This window comes from Coloeus monedula, assembly GCF_965178545.1.
Source record: "Coloeus monedula genome assembly, chromosome: 15".
NCBI classification, from domain to species: Eukaryota; Metazoa; Chordata; class Aves; order Passeriformes; family Corvidae; genus Coloeus; species Coloeus monedula.
In genome coordinates, this window is record NC_138795.1 from 1015386 (window position 1) to 1037499 (window position 22114).

General features: G+C 52.6%; 1 protein-coding gene across 3 annotated transcripts in view; it reads right to left on the bottom strand.

Moving 5' to 3' along the window:
- Positions 1-22114, bottom strand: part of ARHGAP26 (Rho GTPase activating protein 26) — a 103051-nt gene that overhangs the window by 46026 nt on the left and 34911 nt on the right. For all 3 annotated transcript variants that reach the window (XM_082291210.1, XM_082291209.1, XM_082291211.1), the window contains exons 12-14: positions 8562-8598; positions 2857-2922; positions 2067-2141 (exon numbers count right to left, since the gene is read on the bottom strand). In XM_082291210.1, the coding sequence (XP_082147336.1) occupies positions 2067-2141; positions 2857-2922; positions 8562-8598 (178 nt within the window). The remainder of the gene's footprint in view (positions 1-2066; positions 2142-2856; positions 2923-8561; positions 8599-22114) is intronic.

The window sequence follows — 22114 nt, forward strand, 5'->3', positions numbered from 1 at the left end:
CTTCCCGGCAGTGTCACTGACACCAGCTCAGGGAAACTCAATCTTTTTGCCATTTAAACTGTATGTGAAGCAGTAACACTGCCCACATTCATTTCTAAATATAAGGGAAACCTGACAGTGCAAGCACAATTTGGCTCCTCCATTCACAAGGAGCCCTGAGGGCAGCGAGAACAGATGGGGTTTGACAAGGGACACGTTTCCGTGTAACACTGACTTCACAGACAGCCCGAACACCGGGGCTGATGAAGATTTAATCCCCCACAATTTGGAGAAATTATGGAGTCATGGGTTTGCAAAGCATCCCAATGGTCAACACCATGGGGGATTCCCAACAGGAGTCTGTCCCACTTCCAGCCCTGACTCACCTCCAAAGGGGCTTCCAGCATCAACAACCAGCAAGGACACGCTGGGACAAAGGAAAAGCACCAGCGATCCATCACCGCCTTATGAGACACGAGGGCGGCAGCTGAGTGGCTTCAGTGGCTGAGGAGATAATGGATGCTGGATGGTGTCCAAAACTGAATCCCTCCCAGCTCCACAGAGCTCTTCACCCAGGCAAGTTCTGCCACCTGCCACAGCCCCAGGACTGACACCAGGACTGACACCTTTGTGACAGAACAGGGTCCAAGGCCCTGTCACGACGGATGAGGTGATGAGCATCCCAGAGGACCTGGCTGTGGACCTGCCAGGACCTGCCCCAGGGCACCAACCCCAGCCTGTTTTTATCAGCAGTGCTCTTCAATCGATGCTCTCCCCGTGCCCACCGTGAGTGCCATGGGCCAGCGCTGGCTCCCACAGCCCTGGGACCACAGGGCACCTTCACATGTCCCCAGCCTGCGCCAAACTTCTCTAGTAACAGCATCAACCACCAGCTCTCATGACTGCAGTGAACTTTCCAAATGCCAGAGCAAAGAGGTCCCCTGCACCCGGATTTAGAGCTGTGCTCTTCTGCTCCAGTCTCCTGGATTACCAATTTTCCATAGGTTAACACTGCCAGCTGTAACAGCCACCATGGGCTTTGCTCAGCAAACACCTTAATGGTGGGAAAAGAAGGAGGGATTGGAAAAGGAGAAGGAAAAGATGTTCAAACACAACAGATGAAAACCCTCTGCAAGATGAAATATGCAGAGAAAGGAGCACTGAAGTTTTGCAAGGACAAGGAAAAGGAAATCGTGTAACAAAGGAAAGAAAATATGTAAAGGGAAAGAAGAAGATGACCAGAAATGTCATTCATTTTCCCCAAGGAGTAACAGACACATTCAAGAGGGCACTAACAAATTAGTAAGCATCTGTTTCCCTATTCCTACAGCTATTTCATCCGTGGTTTGGCCAAGCCTGAGCAGCATCACACAGGACTGACCAAGGGCAGCTGCCCTGCTCCAGCCCAGTTCTGTTCTCTCTTCCACTGTTGTCTCAGGCGTGTCTGGACAGATGGACAGACTGGTCCAGGGCTGCAGCTGTGGGATGGAAATGCTGCCTGTGAGGTCAGGGCTGAAATGGGTCTGTCCCACACAGCCAGAGCCAAGCTCTGCTGTGGCAAGACCCAGCAGCTTGTCCCTATGGAGCATCCAGAACTGCAGGATCCAATGCCTCAGTCAATGCCAGAATCACGAGGGAAACACGTGCTGGAAAACTCTGGGCAAGACTGAGATAAACAGGCACAAGAAAGTCGGTGGGGAAAGCAAGAACAGCCACAGGCAGCATGCAACATCCAGGAGAAAATCACTTCAAAGGGTGCTGGGAACAAGGGGGCAGGTAGGAGATGAAAAGCCAAAGAAATAGCTGAAAGCTTTGAAGATTTTGGTTTGCATTTGGGAAGGCTGCCAGAACTGGGAGCGTGTGTGAGCAGGACACCAGTGACTGCAGCAGGACCTGGTGAAGCCAGGTCCTACACGAGTCCTACCTTCAGACCTGCCCATGGTGCCCGGGACCTCTCGGCCTCGACCAGCATGGTCCTAAGGGCACAGCACCACCATTAGGGACCCCGACAAGAGCCTCTGCTCCTGCTTGGCAAGACTTCAAAGCAGCACATCCTACTTGCCTTTACCAAAATTCCAGATACTCACCCATTAATATACTCAGCAGCTTTTGAACTCTGGAGTTCACCCCGACAATCCGGTAGAGCCCCTGCTCATTGATCCCTAGGAAAAACAAGGAGCTTATCAGGAGAAGGTCACAAGAGCTGTGAAGATTTCTTTCACTTCTTTGGCTTCTCAAATAGCAAAGCCAATTAAACCTTCTCACCAATTAAATACAAAGCTATAGAAGATTGCAAAATTCGGGGTTGATATCAAGGTTTTCATGTATCCATTAGAAATGTTACCCCCAGTTAGCTCAGGAATAAGGGTCTAAGAACACTTTTCCTCCTTCCCACAGCCATGGCAGCCCCATGCAGGATCTGCACTTAACAAGGACAATTTGGGAAAATTTTACTGTGTCAAGTCCTTCAGGTTGAGGTCTGAACCTGTTGCATCTGACTTCTCCCTGCGGGGCTGGGACAATCCCACCTGTACACAAGCAGATTCACAGGAAGTTTTGGGGAAGGAATCCCATGTGAGAGGATGTGCTTGGCAGCATTCCTGCAGGAAGGATGCTGAAGTGAACCCCCACCCTTTGGTCCTGTCCCCCCTTTTGCACACCCAGTGTGTCCTTTGCTAACTCTGCCCCATGTTTGAGAGTCCCTGCTGGCCCAGCCGTGGGGCAAACGCTTCTCAGCACTGGCCCAAGCACGTTACGGGTTCATCTGATGTGGGTCCGAGGGTTCATGAATCATTCTGTCCATGAGAAGGGCAGGAAAACAACTGCTCCACTGCCAAGAGCTGCCCCAGAGCAAGCCCAGCCCGAGAGCTGCCCCACCTCTTGTTTCCACAGCGTGGATGCACTTCTTGATGATGCTGAAGCCGATGCTGTCCAGCTGGGCAGCTGCAGGGGAAGGGAGGAGAGCAGTGGTGAACAGCTGGCAGGGCAGGGCCCCGCAGGGAGCACCAGGCTCCTCCTGAATCCCTGCCATCCCAGCAACGCTGCACCACTGCCCGGACGAGCAGGAGACAAATGGGGGTAGAAAAACACAAGTACAGCAGTTTGTACCAGCTGTAACCCGGGCAAGCACAGACACTGATCATCATTCCAGCCTCCACAGCCCTCTGAACCAGGCCCTCCACACCTGCCCTGGCCTCTGCCAGGCATCTACCCATGCAGATGGCCGAAAATTAATTTAGGATCAAGGTGAGATAACCCAAACTTGTCTGGAAAGTTGACAACAGGTTGCTTGGAAAGAAATGAAATCGTACATTTTGACACAACAAGTCCTTGAAAATGGCACATTTTCATGTCTTGCTTGATGAGTTCCAGGGAGATCCTATAAATCCTGCACCCAGCTAACCAAGCCATCCATGGGCTGGAGAGCATCCAAACCAAACTGCTCAGTGATTCTATGAAAGTATGGAGGTAAAAACATCACCTGAAAAGGAGAGACCTGACAGCTTATGGCAGTGGAAGAGCAACAGGGGCTGGGAGATGGGAATGAATTTGGGGTCAAATCTCTGTCCAAAGCACCTCCTATGCTCCGTGGGAGGGGACCTGTCCCTGGGGAGCCTGTCAGGGTTGACCCCGGCCCCCTGCATCCCCCAGGCAGCCACTCCTGCCCCCAGCAAGACAAAGTCCAGCTGAACAACATTGTCTGGTGAGCCCCACACTCAGCCTCACCCAGCACAGATCAAGTTATTTTATTAGCACCAATGAAATATTCTTTTGGTGCAAATGAGGATATCCCAAAGGCAGCTGCCTCTGCCCGAGAGTGAGAGCTAAAACATGAGGGTTAATGGGATGTACAACTCAATTCACTCATGCCAATGCAGGTTTTCACTTCTAAGTTCAAGGAATTACTAATACAGGGATCCAAACACCTGCTGGAAGAACACATCCCACAGACAGCTTTCCACCACTGCTGGAAAACACTGCCCACAAACAGCTATTTGTGATGGAACATTAGTTCCCCCCTACAGAAAGGTTTGGAAAACCTTCCACAGGGCAGGAAGAAGGGTGGGCAAAGTCACGAACAGCTCCAGACCCCAGGGAATGCAGTGATGTGAGAGACACAGCTCGGAGAGAGGCACAGCTCAGAGAGAGGCACAGCTCAGAGAGAGGCACAGCTCTGCTCTCTGCTCTGTGCAGAGCAGGGCAGGAAGGGAGCAGAGCCCAGGGCTGGCAGTGCCTCCCAGCAAGGCACGTGCAGCTTCCCTCCTCTGCATTCCCCTGCTCACGCCGCTCATTCCCGCACAATCCACGGCAGCTCCGTGAGCCGCTGCCAGCTCACGCTCGCATGGAGCAGCCCCCTCCTAATCCCTTGTTTTGAGTCCTCTGCTGGGGACGGGTTTTGTCTGCTGAATGGCACAAGGACCCAAAACAGTGCAAAGTAAAACAGCTCTATTATATTTTTCTGGGCAAGCAGGCTGAAGCGCCGAGCCAACACAAGCACACGAGCTGCAGGATGCCTGTGCCACAGGACGTGAGGATAATCCAGAAGCTGCAGGGCCCTTTGCTGGGCACCCAGCATGGATGCAGCATAAACCCAACGTGCCATCCACCAGCAGGGAACAGCTGCCATTCCCAGGCCACCGATAAACACAGGGGTACCTGAGAAGCTCAAAACCGTGGTGTGGAAACTCTCTTGCTCCAGCAAACCCAGTTCAGCAGGTCTGATCAGCCCTGCCTTGGCACTGGTGTGACCCTGACCTGTGGATATCCCTGCGTGGTGCTGTCAGTCTGGGTCAGTGCTTCAGGCTCTCTGCCATGCACTGGAGGTGCCAACCCATTCACAGACCAGCAGTTATCCTTTAGTCCCTTGCGTGTTTGGATCCCCAAGGCCAGGCTGGGCAGGGCTTGGAGCAACCTGCAGTAGTGGAAGGTGTCCCTGCCCACAGCAGAGGTGGAACCGGATGATCTTTAAGGTCCTTTTCAGTCCAACGCATTCCCTGACTCCATAACCCTGCAGAGCCACCACCCCGCAGCCAGGCAGGGCTGGGATCCCACCTCCCCGCAGCAATCGCAGGAGGAGGAAACCCAGCAGTGCCTCTGGATGGAAGTGACCTGGCATAATCCCCCTAAGCAGATGAATAAGCTCTCCCACTCACTGACAAGCTCTAGATCAGGAAAGGTCAGGGATTTATTTGCAGTAGTTATGTCCAGAAATAATATCTGATTAAATATCCAAAGTGCCTCTACTCATCCTTAAATTTAACTTTTAATGAGCATTGTAAAAGCTTGATTTCCCCTCTCTCAGAGCATCTGCTCTTTATCTCAGTCCTTTACCAAATGATTTGGTTCAGCAATGTCAGATCAAAAGCAGATCTAGATCTGCTGCTGTCCAGATCACAGGTCCATGGGATCATCTGGGTTTGAAAATCCTCCTAAGGGCATCAAATCCAAGCACTTCCCCAGCACTGCCAAGGCCACCACTGACCCATGTCCCCAAGAGCCACATGTCCATAAAACTCCTCCAGGGATGGGGACCCCACCCCTGACCTGGGCAGCTGTGCCAGGGCAGGACAGCCCTTTCAGGGAAGAAATTTTCCCTGACTTCCAATCTAAACTGTCCTTGCCTGCCTTTCTGAGGACAAGCAGAAGAGCCTCCCTCCCTTGAGGCTCTCCTTCCTCAGGGAAGGGTATGAGGCTCAGCTCCAGACCACCACACGTGTCACAGGCTCTTCCCTCCAGCAGCAGCATTCAGTGCCCAAGGAGATGCCCTGCCCAGGCTGTAATCCATCCCAGAAGCATTTTACGTCAGCAAAGGTGATACACATCACCTGTACAGCAGCTGCTGCCCACACACGCCCACACTCATCTGACCTTCAAGTAGCATCACATTCCAAGTGCTACTGAATTGGGCTCATCTCGTTCTATTTTTGCCTGGCAGATTATTTCTATATAATCCATTAATTCCTTTCCTTTATGCTGATGTGACATATCAGAGCATCGGGAAGGGGGCAGGAGGGCTGAATCAGCTCTGTCAGCCTGGCTGCCTCCAGCTGTGTGTCAGGGCAGTGCAAGGTCAAAGCAGCTCCTCTGCCTCCCCACCACACATTTCTGTGCCATGAAACCATCACTGGTTTGAATTCTTTCAAAGACATTTTGGAAATAAGAGCCACAGAGGAGGGGGTAAATCGTGAAGCAGAGACCAGAGGAATGAGCTTTCAAGTCTTACCAGAAATGAGTTTTCAGGGGTCTACCTACCAGTGAGTGCCAAGATCAGGAAAGGAAGGTTGAGGGTCAGATTAGGTTAGAGAAATGCAAGAAGTTTTATACAATGAGGGTGGGCAGGCCCTGGCACAGGGTGCCCAGAGCAGCTGGGGCTGCCCCTGGATCCCTGGCAGTGCCCAAGGCCAGGCTGGACATTGGGGCTTGGAGCAGCCTGGGACAGTGGAAGGTGTCCCTGCCCATGGCAGGGAGGGGAAAAGAGGAGCTTTAAAGTCCTTCCAACCAAAATATTCTGGGATTCCATGACTGTGATTGCTGGGAAGGGCCAGGGCACCCAGACAAGGGCGCAGCAGACAGGGCAGCCAAGGGACTCAAGGTCTGTGAAGAGCTTGTAAAAGACTGCTTTCAGTGGAGTCCTACTAATGGGGAACCAGGTGGATGTGGGAGACAGAGAGAGAAATGGTGGGAGGGAAGGGAAAGGAGGAATTTTGTGCTGTTCCATGCAATAAGCACGAATGGCCTAGAGGATTTGTTTCCACAGAGCAGGGCAAGTCCTTCTGGTTGGCAAACTAGAGCAGCTAAATTCCCCTGGCTCTCATGGTTCAGTGACACCACTCAGCCCCTCTGCTCGGCTTCCTCCCCCTCCACAGCAGATCAAGACAAATCGCCCACAGGCCCACGGCCATCTGGCCACACAGCAGGACAGAAAACTCAGAAGCTCTGCAAAATTACAGTGTCCCAAAAGTGCCACCACAGCACTGTGAGGGACTTTCAGCCTCCATAAGTGCAGGCAGGAAGCAGAGGTATAGAGGCTCCCGGGGTCAGGAATTGCATCCGGACCCACTCAATCACCACACTCATTTCAAGTCCTTATAGGAAGCTCCTGTATCAAGGGCTGCTGGCAGAAAGCCAGTTGCTGAATCAATTTTAGAGTGGCTGGTGAGGCAGGCAGAGCTCTAAAACTGGGATTTAATGAGGCTGAAGCAGTCAGACCTCTGCCCACAGCAGTGGCAGCCCCAGCCCAAGCAGAGGGTTCTGAAGCACCTTCAGCCAGGGGTCCCAAGCCACCCCCAGAACCAGGAAGGACAGACAAGGAGCAGACAAGGAGAACCAGTCTCATTTTTAAGAGAGACCACCAAAATGGTGTCTTGAGCCAAACCAGCAGGTACGGAGCTGGCAGAGGCAGGGCTGTGTGCAGGGAACACGGAGCGGTGACAGCTCACAGCCGGGCAGGACGGAGCTGAGCTGCTCCTGCTCTCAGCACCTCACAGACTCCTTTTGCCCCTCTGGAAAAAAGAGACAAGAGGAGCTGTTCTGGCAGAGTTCCCACCCCAAGGGCACTGGCCATGCTACCCTTCCCAGTGTGAGGCACAGCACTGAGCTCTGTGAGGATCACCTGGGAGGGACAGAGCCAGGTGATACATGCAAGACAAGATGGATGTGCAGGGATGACCAAAGGGAAGGAGAAAGCACAGAGGAGAGAGCAGAGAGGGGGAAGAGACAGCTCTGTGCAAGGGCTGAAATGGATGTGAGGAAAATTAGCTGCAAATTACACCAATTATTGAGAGAAAAATGCTTCAGCTCCAGATGAAAATGCGGTGTCTGAGGCAGCACCAAAATGAACCAAGTACTGAGCATCAGCCCAGGCTGGGCCCCACCTGACCAGTGGCTTTGAGGGAAGGAGGGAAGGGATCAGGGGCTGGAGTATTGCAATTATGGCAAATCCAACCTACTGGGAAATGGCTCAATTAGGGGTTTTAAAACACAGGACATAAGAGGCAGGACCAGGTGCAACTGCTGCTCTAGGAAGAAAAATAAGTGCTTTCTTGACTCAAGGCTTTGATTGCCTGAACTACAATAAAAACTGCTTTTTTATTTTTAAGGGCTCTTGTTAACAATCTTGATAAGGCAGGACCTCCTTACTCCTGTATTTCTGCTCCAATTCCCCTTTGGAAAGACACATTCACCCTGCACATTCTGGCCCAGAGAGGAGAACTGGTTGGTCCCAGGCATCACCTGAACCCTCTTGCTGAGCTTCAGGAGCAGATCCTGAGGCCACCAGACCCCTGCAGTGCCACTGGGACGGGGACACGGTGTGGGGTAGGAAGGGACACACCCTGAGGGGTGCAGGGAACTGCCTGGCACTGCTCTCCATGGCCCCAGGTCCCACCAGCAGGTTTCTGCCCCTTGTCCCTGCTGGGTGTCACACTCAGCTCTCCCTGGAGCCACCCTGGGGTCCCCATGCTGAGCTCTGTCACCCCCAGCCCCGGGGAGCCCAGCACAGCCCAGTGTCACCAGCATGCCCTGCTGACCCCTCCCACAGCTCAGCCACCTCCCAGGGGTCAGGCTTGAGAAGAAATACTCACTGCCTTCGCTCTGGCTGTCCTTGTTCGAGTTGTACACCTGGAAAACACAAGCAGAAAGTCTTATGAAGACCCTGGCTCCAGCTGGGCTGGAACTGCTGGCATGGCTGGTGTCACCCCAGTGTGTCTGCTGCCAGGACCTCCCCCAGCAGCCGGGTCCTCAAACACCACCGTGACCTTCTGCACACAAATGTTGGGCTGCCCCAGCTCTGGAGTTATGTTAAAATACTGACTAGGACAGCTCTTAAAATGAAACAATGCAAATGGGATGGACCAGGTAAAACCAGAAATTACAGAGGTTTCTAAACCAAGTGAAGGCAGGGTTGGACTAGATGACCTCTAAAGGTCCCTTCCAAGCCAAACTATTCCATGATTCTGAGACTCCTCTCCTGAAAGACACACATAAAGGATATAAACTTAGAGCAAAGCAGGCAGTTCCCCTATGGGCATTACAGGAACCTCTGGCGGGTCCGATCCGGGCAGAGAGCAGGTACCACCCTCCTCAGGTACAGCCTGAGCAAACAAGCAGGAGAGGAAAAGGAATGTCATTAATGTAGAGAGGACAAGAAGCGCAGCAGGATGAGGCACTGAATGCATCCAGCACTGCTCACAGCAGAGCCGCCACCAGGACTCCATCCCAAGCCTCTCCAGCCTTCAAATATTGATGCTCCTCCTCCCACCCCGATCACCACCACAGCTTGGCTGCCGGAGATTAAAGTGACATTTCAGTGGATACAATAACAGGGGAAAACACTGGCAGAAGGTTTTAACCACGATGTGAGGGCAGTTTAAAAGCCCAGGATAATGCCAACAGCAGCTGTAAGAAGATCAGCCCTCAGACAGGTTGTATTTCCCCAGCTCAACAGAGTTAAAGCGGTTTAAAATAATCCTCCAGTGCTCAGAGTCCCACCAGGAACACACACACACATCCCAGCACTCCAGCAGCATCCTGGATGTGGCCGAGTGGGCACTGTCCACTGAACAGGACAAAAGGCTGGTGAAGCTGTTGGGAACAGGGCTGGGAGCCCCCTTCCAAAGGGAGCAGGGAGCTGCCTGCATCACATGCTGCCTCCCGAAATAGCCAGCGGGCAAGGCAAGCTTCCAAAGGCCATGTTGATAGCAACACTCAGGCAGCAACCGGACGGGAGAGGCTCCGGGCTGCAGGCAGGGCTCTGCCTCCACGGGATCCCAGTCCCTGACATTAACAGGGAGGGTCTGTGCTTCCCACGGGGTCCCTGCCGTGGGGATCTCCCCCAGGAGCTCCAGCAGAAGGACAGGCTGGGAAGCTGCCTGTGATGTTCTCAGAGGATCAGAGCCAGCGGCAGCCGGACGCTGCCGGCACAGGAGAGCTCACCTTGCTGCTCACCGGGGGTGCCCCAGCAACCCCCACGGTCAAAAACACCCCAGCAGGGCCGTGTGTCCCAGGGCATGTCACCAGCAGGGCACATAAACGGATTCCTTCCCTGGATGTCACCCAAACACGGGCCATTCCTGCGCTCTCCTGTTCGGGCACCAGCCGGAGCACGGCAGGACACCTTGGACCAGCTCCACCACCCAGGGCACGCTCAGGGAAGCACAAATCTGAGGGAGCAGCTCAAAACTGGGGTTTGGGCAGGGACTGATCCTGCCAAGGAGCACCTTCCCACTCCCCCTCCCAGGACACCTGGCTACGTAACACAAGACCAAGCAGAGGTGATTGTTTGCAGGAGAAAATCCATCAGCCACATCTGGCGAGCGGGGGATGATTCAGCAGCAAAACCAGCTGCAGTCAGCAAGTGAGTTTTCCTCTAGGAACAGTGTTTATATCAGGACAATGAGTGGAAAGAGGGAAGGAAGCAGCTCCCTCAACAGCGCTGCTGCCCTGCAGCCCCACCATGGAGTCAGCCTTCCCTAAGGAAGTTCTTCCCTCCAACTGCAGTGCCTCTGCTGAGGGAGCACTGAAGGGAGCCTGTTACTCAAAGCCTGGGAGACACAAGGCCCTTCCTTGGGATCACACACAGACTTCGTGCCCTGGCTCACCCCCCACACACACAGGGAACACCAAATACAGCAAAGGATCAGGCTTGGAGCAACCCGGGATAGTGGGATGGTGGAATGGTGGGTGGAATGACAGGAGCTTTAAGGCCCTTCCAACACAAACCGCCCTGAGTCCTGGTGCACAGCACAGCAGCTCCAGGGAGATCCTCTGCCTAGACATTTGCTCTTCCAGTTTGGATCCATGAAACAACAGAGGCTGTTAATCACCAGAGACTGCTCTTAAAACAAGGGAAAAGGGCAGACAAGGAAACACAATATGCTTATGCCATTAATTGCAAAGCATGCACACAATGAGAGGGAAGTTTCACACAGAGGTCAACAGCAACCATAAAACACAGAGACACTGCCACCCTACACCCATCTGATCGAGGACAAACCTTTTATCCATTGTCTCTGTTACTCCACTAACACCACTCTACACCAGCAGCGTTTTAACCAAGCCCCAAGTCTGTAATACACCTTTCCTTTTCCAAGAAATGCTTTTCCTATACTGCCTCAAATCTTTTAGAGAGAGGTTTTTCAGGATAAGAGGAAGTTTCCAAGTTTGAGGAAAGGGCTGCTGTGTAAGAGGTCCAAGAGTGAGACTCCTCCAGTGCCCCCAGGGTCACCTCTGCTCTGCTGGCAAACCCCTCGGGCTCCTGCCTTGGCAAAGGTCGCTCCTGCCCAGCCTGGCCCTAGGGACGTTGATACTCTGCTCTTTCCAAAACACCTCTGATAACAGGCAGGACTTAAAGCAGAAGGATGCATTTGAAGATGAAGCCTCACACACAAGTCAGTTCATGGACCAACCTCCCCCTGTGAAAGGGTGCAGAATTTTAAAGAGGTTCTTGCTATTCCCCACACCACACACATGGCACCGAGCCCGGGACTGCAGCACCTCTGTCCCGGGAGAGACGGGCTGGGAGCACCTTGGAAAAGCTCTTCTGAACCCTCTTCCAAACAACTGCCAGGTACTGGATTTGATTTTCCCCCCACTCTCACCCTCTCTCTCACACGTCTTTGCACCATTCCCATGCCCAGGCTGGCTGTGCCTGCCTCACACCAGACACAGCTCTGGGACAGGGGCTCCGACGCCTGTGCCAGGGGAACACGAAGGGACAGTGCGGTGACACCTCACAGGGTGACAGCATCCAACACACAGCTCGTGGGAGCTCTGCCGAGGACAGGGCCTGGGCAGGAGCTCTGCAGACACACACATTGCCCAGCACCATGCCAGACAATAAAACACCATTAATTGAGTGTATTTTTATGCTCACACGCTGTTTTTCCTGTTGTAACACACTCTGGAGAAAACAGCCCTAAACCCAGAGAGTTTCTTGTGAAATAAAAAGCTTCTTTCACTTTCCAGTATTAGTCACTGACAAAGGGTGGGAAATCTGAGAGAAGAAACATTGCTGGGAGGTGAAGGGCTTCTGGCCCACGGACACGTGTGGGAACAGGCTGGGTTATAAAACTTCCAGAATTGGGACTAGTGACTAACGTGGAGACAGATCCCTGCCCTGCAGCACTGCGATGCTTTAGCATCTCGCTCTCACTAATTACTCCCATTTGACTGTATCTCCAGAGCCAAAACATCCTTACCAGGCAGTTTCAGAAGTGATGTGTATAGAAAAAAAAAAAATATTAACATAGGATAAAATGTACAGACCTTGGTGTCTTTTATTTAGTTTTCCGAACTCCTACTGTAGGTGGTCAAATATCCTCAACAAAACCAGACTGTATCTTTTTTTTAGCAGAAGCTACTGCTGCTTCATTCCTGCAGGATAATTGCTGTTTGGAAGCTTAAAGAAGGCTTTTACTACGAGCTATTATTGAAAAATTCCAAGACACATCTGTAAGTAATCCAGAAAGATAAATTTTATAAGAACAGTTACAACTTGTGACTACTTTGACACTTGTACTATGCTCAGTTACGAACTTGATATTTAAGATAATTCATCAAAGAACCAGTTATCCCCTTTGGTGAGACATTTCACCAAATACATGTTGTGCTTTGCAGAGGAAATGGTTTTATAGGGATGATTAAGAGGTCTGTGATGTTTGAGGGTGTGGTAGAGGAACACACAGCCCAGGAGGCAGCTCCCCGCTCCCCTGGAGCTGGAGGGATGAGCTGGGGTCACTCACTCACAGCCCAGTGTTTGTTCCTGGATTCACGTCCCCAGCTTCACATGGACCAAAGCCTGGGCAGAAGCAGCAATGCAGGTGCTGCACCTGCTCCTGCCCCCTCCAAATTCAGTCCTGCCATTGCCACACACCCCAACACCAGAGATGTGGATCATGGAAACATCAGCTGTGGATTTTCGTAATCAGAAATCCTCTGAAAGACACCATCTGGAGCCTAAAACATTCCTACAGCCACTGACAGCTGCCATCTGGAGCCTAAACACCTCTACAACCACTGTTGGCCATCACTGAGAGCCTAAAGCACTCCTACAGCCACCAAGAGTCACCATCCAGAGCCTAAAATAGTCCTACAGCCACCGATGGCCACCATCCAGACCTGACAGTAGTCCTACAGCCACTATTCATCATCTGATGCCACTTTCTGCTTGGGCACAGATAAATCAAGAAGAATTCAACCCATCAGTTTTCCAACCTGATCCTAAACAAACTGCACCCATGACATGCAAAGAACAAATGGGTATGTGAGTGGTTTGGGATGACACTGGATTGTGGGAAAAGAAAAGGAAGGAGTTGGGAGTTGGAAGGGGAACTACAAAAAGATGATGTTGAGTAATTTCATTTCTATTTCCTCATTTCAGCGGTCATGCTGTTGCCCATGGTGCTTATTAACCTCCACAAGACAGGGGCTGTGCTTCCCTATGTGTGCCACAAACACACATTTCCATGAACACACAGACAAAAAGCAGATTTTTGTTTAAAGTTCAAAATCCAAAACGGCCCAACCTAAGCTGCACCCCTTGGAGGCTGCAGTTTTTAGCACGGTTCCCTAAATCCTTCAAACTCCAACATGGGCATGAAATTCTGCCCAACAGCTAAAATCTAGAGGACAGGATTGTCCAGCTGCTCAGAGGGAAGAGGGGTTTAAGGAAAGCACTGGAGACCAAGAGGCCAGCAGCCCTGGTTTGCAGAGAGGGGGATCTCCATCAGAAAAGGATTTCAACTCCATGCCCTGGCGTGGAAGATTCCACCTCACGCTCCTTTCACTGGTTCCAGGACCTTCCCTTCAAGCCAGACTTTCCATGTGGACTGTCAGAATGGGCCAGTCCTGCCAGAATTCCCTGGTCTCCCTGGGGGAGCGTGGTGTTTGCAAGGTCCGGAGCAATGGGAGGAAATGCTGCAGTGTTATGCAATTTCCTTGTGATTCATATTCAGAAATCCTCAAAACAGCCAGGAACGAGTCTTTCAAGTTTCAGCTCAAAAGATGCCCCAGCCCAAAGGGTATAAATAGATGTGATATTCCTTCACAACTGGGAGCCCAAGTGGCTTCCCAGCCACGCTGGGACGGTCTGGAAAGCCATGGGCAGGAGGAGCACAGACATTCCACATGGGTGTTTTGCAACCATTTTATAAGGGAGAACGGGCTGCAGACCAGAGTTCCAGCTGGAGTCTGGCCACCCCGACTGACTCAGCTGCTGCTGGGAGTCTGCAGCACCCCGAGCACCCCGGAGCTCACAGAGAGCCCTGCCCCAGCCTCGCTCAGCCCGGCAGCGGGAGAGCTGGGAATCCTACACATCCCTTCTCCACACCTTAACTGCCCTGCAACAGAAGGAACAAGCCTTTCCTCCTAATGTCTTCCTCACTCGGACACCAGGGATGTGCCTGATCGTGTCCCCGCAGTCCCCAGTGCGTCCTGCAGGGCCCTCCATGGGCACAGCCATGCCCAGAGCGGGGCTGGAGCTCCAGCACCCAGGGATCCCTCAGAGGTGGCACACGCCTGGGGCAGGGGGGCACCCTGTATCCTGTCCCTGCAGCAACAGGAAAGGGGTCAGAGGAAGAATGGAAGGAAGGAAGAGGAGAGGAGGAATCATAGGCATGAGCCACACAGGCAGGACCCTCTGGACCTGCCCCTGAGCTCGGCACTGAGGAGCTGCTCCGCTGGGACACGGCCCCAGAGCAGGATCCCAGCAAAGCTCATGTACAAGAATCCTATTTCCTTGTTAAAAGCAGGACATCTGGCAACCTTGATGAAATCAGCCCTTGTTTCTGGCTCTGCCTTATCAACCCTGTTCTATTTTTGTCCTAGAGCCAGGTTTTCATACTACAAGCAGGATTTTCATAGCTAGACTACACTGTGTTGTGGTTAGAAATAACCTTCCTTGCTCTGGGAGCCAGAAGGATTTAGATAGGAGTATGATCTCTCTCCCAGGCTACATCCCTGCAAACCTCTCTGCAGCAGGAGGGGAGGGAAAAATTTTGCCTTGCTTCCCAAGTGGAGAACTTGGCAGGGCAGCAGAAACCCACTGTGAAATGCTGGTTTATGTCATGCAGACGAAGCTGTTCGTTTGGAAGAGGGTGGCCAGGAACCCTGGCAGCTCCTTCCTTCCTTCCTTCCTTCCCTCCCAACCTACTGTTCATCACAGTCGGAGCCATCTCCCACCTCGTGTCCCCCTTTCTCTCCTCTCCTCCTTCCTTCCAACATAAATTTCAGCTTCAAACTTATACCCTGGCCCTGATTAAAAGACAGAACAGAAAAATCTATCATAAATGAAGCATCTGGGGGGCTTGAATCCTCTACATGGGTCTTGCTCTTCTGTCTCTCGGAGCTGAACTAAAGGATGGTTCTAATTAAAAACAAGCCCACATTTTATTACAAGTGCAGGCATTCCCAAGGGCCTCGGAGCCGAGTCTGGCCGGGCTCCCCGCCAGCCAGCTGGGCTGCTTAGCTCAGCGCAGTTATATAACCATGTTTGTCACCCAAGGAAACAATCACCTGGGCCAGAACAAGGCAAAAAATTACCTGGGTCAAGCTGTCAACTTCCCATGGCTCACTCTGAACAGGGAATGCAGCAGCAGCCACTCTGGGGTTGTGTGGGAGCGAGGGGAGCAGAGCGTGTCAGATACGCGGCAGCCTCGGAATAACGCAGCTAAAGGTCAACTGCTCCAACAAAATACATTTTTGGAATAACTAAAGCGCTTAAAGTTTCCCAGAGCAGCATTTTTAAGCAAACCCAGCGAAGCAGACATGCTGGGATCACTCAAATCACTGATTAGAGTGAAAACTTCTACTGGTCTAAGCTTCCCCCAAGTTTTCTAGGATGCTTGAGCAACAACTTGCACATCCTCCTGCGGCAGCTCTGCCTGGAGCCCGGCCAGCCCCAGCCAGCACACACGCCCTTCCTCCTCCCAACGTCTGCTGACAAACACGGGCTCTCAGCACATCAAACCCAGCCTAATTTTAAATGACAGTGTCATCTTTATTTTTAAAATAACTGCAACATAGCCGTGCCTGGTGCTCCTCCTCTGTGGAAGAGCTTTGACACTGCCCGGGTGTTCCGAACAACAGTGGTGGCTTAGTGCCAGGACTGGCTCAATCACCACTGCCTGGTGCTTTAAAGACTGGGATATCCCTGAGGGGAGACCACTTTCAATCCCCAGTTTGCACACCCGGGGACAGGTGTCGGGCAGCACAGAACCTGAGGGTCCAGGGAAGGCAGCAGAAAGGGGACACAGTCCCATCCCTCCTCTCCCAGAGACACTTCTGTAAGCCCAGGGGGGGCTGCAGAGGTTTCCTGGACCAGTCCTGGAATGCAGCACAAGGTTCTTCCCTGGAGCTGGGAGCCAGGCTGATGGAGATTTAAAGGTTCCTGGTGCTCCTCTCCAAAACTGCAGCAGCACGTTTATCCCTTTCCAGACAGGACCTGAAATTCTGCAACACTCATAACCTCCCTGGGAAACCCTCAGCCCTGCCTGTACCCACCCCAGGGGCTGCCAGCACTCACCAGCACCATTTCCATCACCCAACAAACACTGGTTCAGAGTCCATGTGGGACACGTCCACTGCACCCTGCCATGGCCTGAGCCTGCAGCCTGCCTGCTCCTGATCCTGCCACAGCCCAGCTCCACACACAGATCTGCCACGAGTGACAAACCGAGGGTGAATACAGAAATCAAATTATTAAAACAACAGAGTCTGAAGACCTTCTTCTGGGGCTGCAGCTGGGAGAAGAAAAACCCCTGGGTGAGGGATGGTGGGGGGGCAGCAGCAGGACAGTAAATCACTGCTTAAAACCAAATCTGAGACTCAATAAAGGAGGAAATAATGGAAGAGGCTACTGTTGCGAGTCATTGTAGCATGAACCATTTACTTTAATTTTTAATTTAAAGTAGGAAACAATACTCTAATAGTCTATTTAAATTGGCAGGGAAATTTGTTCTCCCAACATGGAGCTATTCCCTGAATTTCTACGTTTTGCCTGATCAAATAACTCTTAGCAGAGGTGATAAACAGAGGAAAGGAAAGTGAGTACACTCTCTTTGGTCTGTCACTCCAGCTGAGGCTCTGTGCCTCCCTGCCGAGGCTGCCAGCACGGCTGAAGGGTGGACAGCAAGTTCCCACCAAACCACGACACGAAATCACTGGATGCAAGCACCCTGCACCCTCCCCTGGGGCTGGATCACCTCTCTGGGCCCAGGCTCACAAACAAGTTGCTGCAAGCAGCTGCTCCATCCTGTTCCACATCTGTGCTGCAATCCAGGTTCGATTATCCCCGTTCCCCAGGCACCCCACAGACCCCACCCACCTCTCAGCACCACCTCACCTCCGGCCTGAACCCAAAACCCAAGAACACACCTGCAGCAGAGCTGCTGGGTGTCCCACACAGCAGACATGTCCTGTGCCATGTCCTGTGGATCAGGACCCACACTCGCATCCCCAGCCCTCACCCCCTGTGAGTCCCCCTCAGGGGTATCAGCAGTGACATAACACAGAAGGAGAAAAGTGGCTGCCACTGGGCCCCCAGCAGAGGCAACATCTCCCAAAGGGAGAGCAAAACCCACCTGGGTGTCCTGGGACCAACCACGCCAGTGTCCAGGCAAAGCCAAACTTTTGTAGACAACTTCTGCAGCACAGGCCCCAAGGAAGAGCCAGGAATGCATTACAGAAACAGTGAGGTATTCACACCAGAGACAGGAGCCCCTGCTCTGCTCCTGCACATCCCCAACAACACAGCTGGAACAAGAGGTCACAAACTTGCCAAAACTGGGTGGGACAGCACTTCTAGGTGTGTAAAAGCAATCCAGAGAGCTCTTTTCTCTTTTAAAAATTATCTACAACGCTTCTCTAAGTATTTTTCTCTCAAACAGCTTCTTAAGCAGAGGACAAACCCCAGCAGCCGCAGTGACTCCAGCTGGGTGAGCCGTCAGCCACTGAAGCGGCAGTTGCTGGAACCAAGAATAAAAGCCTGAAGTCAAGGCTTAAGACCTCACTGGCTTAAGTGCTTTAGAAGCAAAATAAAAGCTTACAAACTCCATGTAAAGTTACTGCTATTACAGGCTTAAATGGGTTACCAAACAAGGGAGGGAGAAGGAGGGAGCAGTAGCAAGAGCACGTGATACGAGAACTAACATGGAACATGATTCTCTGAGGATCCTCTACCACCACCTTGTCCCCAAAAAGGGCAGAGAATTTCTTTGGGCAATAATCCTGAACTGGGGGATGCAAAAAAAAAGCCAAGCAGAAGCTCCCCTGGGCCAGTTTGGGGCCCACTGGGACTCACCACCACCATGGCTCCCCGCACTGGGAGGTGGCATGGATGGTCCCAGAGCATGGAGAGACTGAGTTCCAGTTCAGGGAAAGTTCACTGGGTTGTCTGGGTTGGGGAACACATTAGAGACAAAAAGAAGCAGCAAACAATAGAAACTTAGACATTAAGAGTGGGGAAAAAATGTTCTGTTCACTAAAGAGAGAGACAAGGAGATGAAGAAGCAGCAACAGGAATGACTCAGGTCATAGAGACCAACAAAAAAACCAACAATCTGCTACAAGCAAACAAACCCAGGCAGGCTGAAGGCCATGAAAACCTGCAAGACAGAGTACACAAAACAAATATCTTTTCCAGAAAGCTGACAAAAACACGTCTGTGGGATTGAAAGCATTATCAAAGCTCAGCATGAAAAAGGCTGTGAGGAAAGGCACTGAAGAGACAGACACGGAGCAGACCCTGGGGAGAGCAGAGCAGAGAACACGGCAATCGCTCCGGCACTCGCCCACGGGCTCCCTGTGCAGAGAGAAGCAGACCACAGACACCGTCTGTACTCAAAGATGCTCTGGCTGAGGATTTTTCTCCCATCTCTGATACCTGAGATGGAACGAATTCAAGTGATAAAGCAGCTCTGCAGCTCCAGTGAGTTCCAACACAGTGTGAGGGGTTGGGAAGGGGTGCAGTGGGTGCCTGTCCGTCCCTCCGCAGCCACGCTGGGACTGAAGTCCTCCAAGTGAATTTACTTTTTGAATGAGCCAAGATAACAGGAATGCCGAGGTTGAAAGCACTGGAGTGAGTTCAAAAGACAACGTTTCCACTGGGCAATAAATCTCTCACCATTTTGTATAATTAAACAAGGAAAAAGAAAAACAATTTCAGAAAGAATTCCCAGAAGCAGTATCTGAGGAGGCGGCGGGAGGCGCGCTGGACAGGAATGTGGGGCTGGGCTCTGCTGTCGCTGCCACACGAACAGCGGCGGCATCTCCGGGCAGCAGGGCTGAAGGAGCTCCAGGACCGCTGACCAGGTGTCCCACCAGGAGCACTGGGACAGGACCGCGGCACAGGGCGCTCCGGAGGCACCATCCCAGCCATCGCAGGCGGGCTCGGAGCACGGCCGGAGGGCTGCAGGAGCCATGCAGACAGGGGAGGGAAGCGGCTCCGATTTGGGGTTGCGCCCCGAGTCTGGGACCAGCCGGGACGGGAGCGCTGTCCCCGCTCCGAGCAGCGCCGACACCCGCGGGGGCGGCTCGGGGCTCACATCGCCCCGCCGGAGCCAGGGCAGGGGGGCAGCCCCGGGGGCCCCGCAGAGCCCGGGGCCGGGGGGGGGTCCTGTGCCAGCCCCGCGGGGCACAAGTGCCGTGAGTGGCCGGTCTCAGCTGCCATCTAGTGGGGAGCGGCCACAGGGCACCCGCGGCTCCCATCGCTGAGGTGGGAAAAGACCCCCAACACCCCCGAGTCCAGTGTGCCCCATCCCCACCTTGTCCCCAGCCCGGAGCACTGAGTGCCACCTCCAGGAATTCCTTGGGCACCTCCAGGGATGGGCACTCCAAACCTCCCTGGGCAGCCCCTGCCAAGGCCTGAGCACCCTTTCCATGGGGAAATTCCTGCTGCTGTCCACCCTGAGCCTCCCCTGGCCCAGCCTGAGGCCGTTCCCTCTCCTCCTGTCCCTGTTCCCTGCGAGCAGAGCCCGACCCCCCCGGCTGCCCCCTCCTGTCAGGGACTTGTGCAGAGCCACAAGGTCCCCCCTGAGCCTCCTTTGCTCTACACTCACTCACCACAACCTTACCTAAATGCTTACCTTGTTCTTTCCCACAAGACACAGCCTAATTTGTGCCTCTCCTAAACCCACAGCCCAGCACAGCCACCAGCAGCCAACACAGCTTTTATTCCTGACTCAGGTTCCAAAGAAGTTTCAGAATTGCTCTGGCCTCCACCATCTACATTTGCAAACTGCACCAGCAGAGGAGAAAATCCATAAGAAACTGATCCTGAGTATCTTAACAAAACCAAACACCACTGCTCCGTCATGGAGTTAGCAGTTTCTCCTGTTTCCAGCCTCTGTAACATGGAAGAAAACCCAAAGTCAACACAGGGGCTTTATCCAAATGAATAACAAGTGGTAAGAGTTAACGGCGTGATGAGAGCTGTCTGGAGGCTGCTCTGACTGTGAGACACAGCGTAAATCTTCTCGAGTTGTGACAAATGTCTTGGCTAATGCAGCCACATTCTATGTTTAAATCTCACTAAGATGTAATTTGACATTTGGGTTTACTTTTTTCATTATAATTAAGAAACAAGCTCCAGTCCGCGTTAATCTCTCCACAGCCTGAATTTGCACATGGAATTACCATCCCCACCGTGCCAATCCTTCCCCACACTCTACAGTCAAATCAAAGGAAAACCAGACATTCTTTCCAATAGGGCTCTTTGGTTACAGAAACACAGTCAAAGCATAGGATGGATATTTCTAGGAGTCCAAAGGTTAAATCCTCATCTCTTGCACAAGGAAATCCCTGTGGAGAAGGTAACATGCTGCACCCTGGCGTTACAAGATAAGAACCCCAACAAAACAGCCCACAGCTCCATTTCTGGTGGATGGAGGAGGATAACTGAGGACAAGGAGCTGCCTCATGTGTCAACACACACCACCTTCAGCAGCAAAGTGCCTCTTGGATCTGTTTCCACGCAGGCTGCATTCCCATCGCTCCCACTCCACACCTGGAAGGGCAGTGTAAGCCATTAGCAATTAAGTGCCACGAGGCATTGCATTAATGCACAGCCACAGCCCCTGACGTGTTGGATGAGCCAGCTGCCCTCACCTCAGCTGATGGGCACGATAGGGGAGAACAGCAGCACGCAGGCAGCACCACGACCTGTGTGGTTTTGAAGGAGTTCTCATAACCAGATTCTGGAACAGGATAATCCAGGCAGTCCTGTCCTGGTTGCTCCACAGCACCTTTCGCATGCACAGTGCTTTGCAAGCGCCCAAAATCCCTGTCTGCACCTCTGTAGACTGGCTCTGCTCCTGGTAACATCAGCAGCTCAGCACACAACTGAGTGACCGCCTTCCTGCAGCTTCCTTTGCAGCTGACTGATTTGGCCACCCCTGCCACAGCAGCTCCCAGCAGAGGTGTGCAGTGGGAGGCAGGTGAGCAGGCTGGAGGAGCACAAGACTCCACTCAGATTAGGAGCAACAATGCACATCTTGTTTCTGAAGAAATAGAAAATATTATCCTGTCTCCAGGTGCCACCAGAACCAAGGCAGGGGTTCATTTAGGTGGGATCAAGACAGCTGGCACCTGGAGCTGGAGGGGGTTGTGCCACTACAGCTGCCCCAGGGGTCAAGAGCCAAGGGTGGAGGAGCAGGCTGGTTCTCCCAAACAAGGGCCCCTTTTCAACAGATGACAGAAAAAGGGAGCAGAGGCTGTCACAGAACCAGAGAATCATGGAATGGTTTAAATTGGAAGGGATCTTAAAGCTCATCCAGTCCCACCCCCTGCCATAGGCAGAGACACCTTCCATTAAACCAGGTTGCTCCAAGCCCCGTCCAACCTGGATCTGGACCAGGGATGGGGCAGCAACAGTTTCTCTGGGCGGGTGTAAATTGAAACAAGAGGGGTTCGACCTTGGGGTCAGGAGGCCGGAAAAGCAGCTGGGCTGGAGCCCAGGCAGGCTGTGCCCTCTCCTCCCTCCAACGCTCTCAGCTCCCGACCAGTAACACCCTGAGAAACCTGCTTTGAGCAGGAGGTTGGACCAGAAACCTCCTGAGCTCCCGTCCTACCTGAATTACCTGATGGATCTATGACTCCAGGCTGGGACCTGGCTGCAATCCACCACACAATCCTTTCCCTGAAA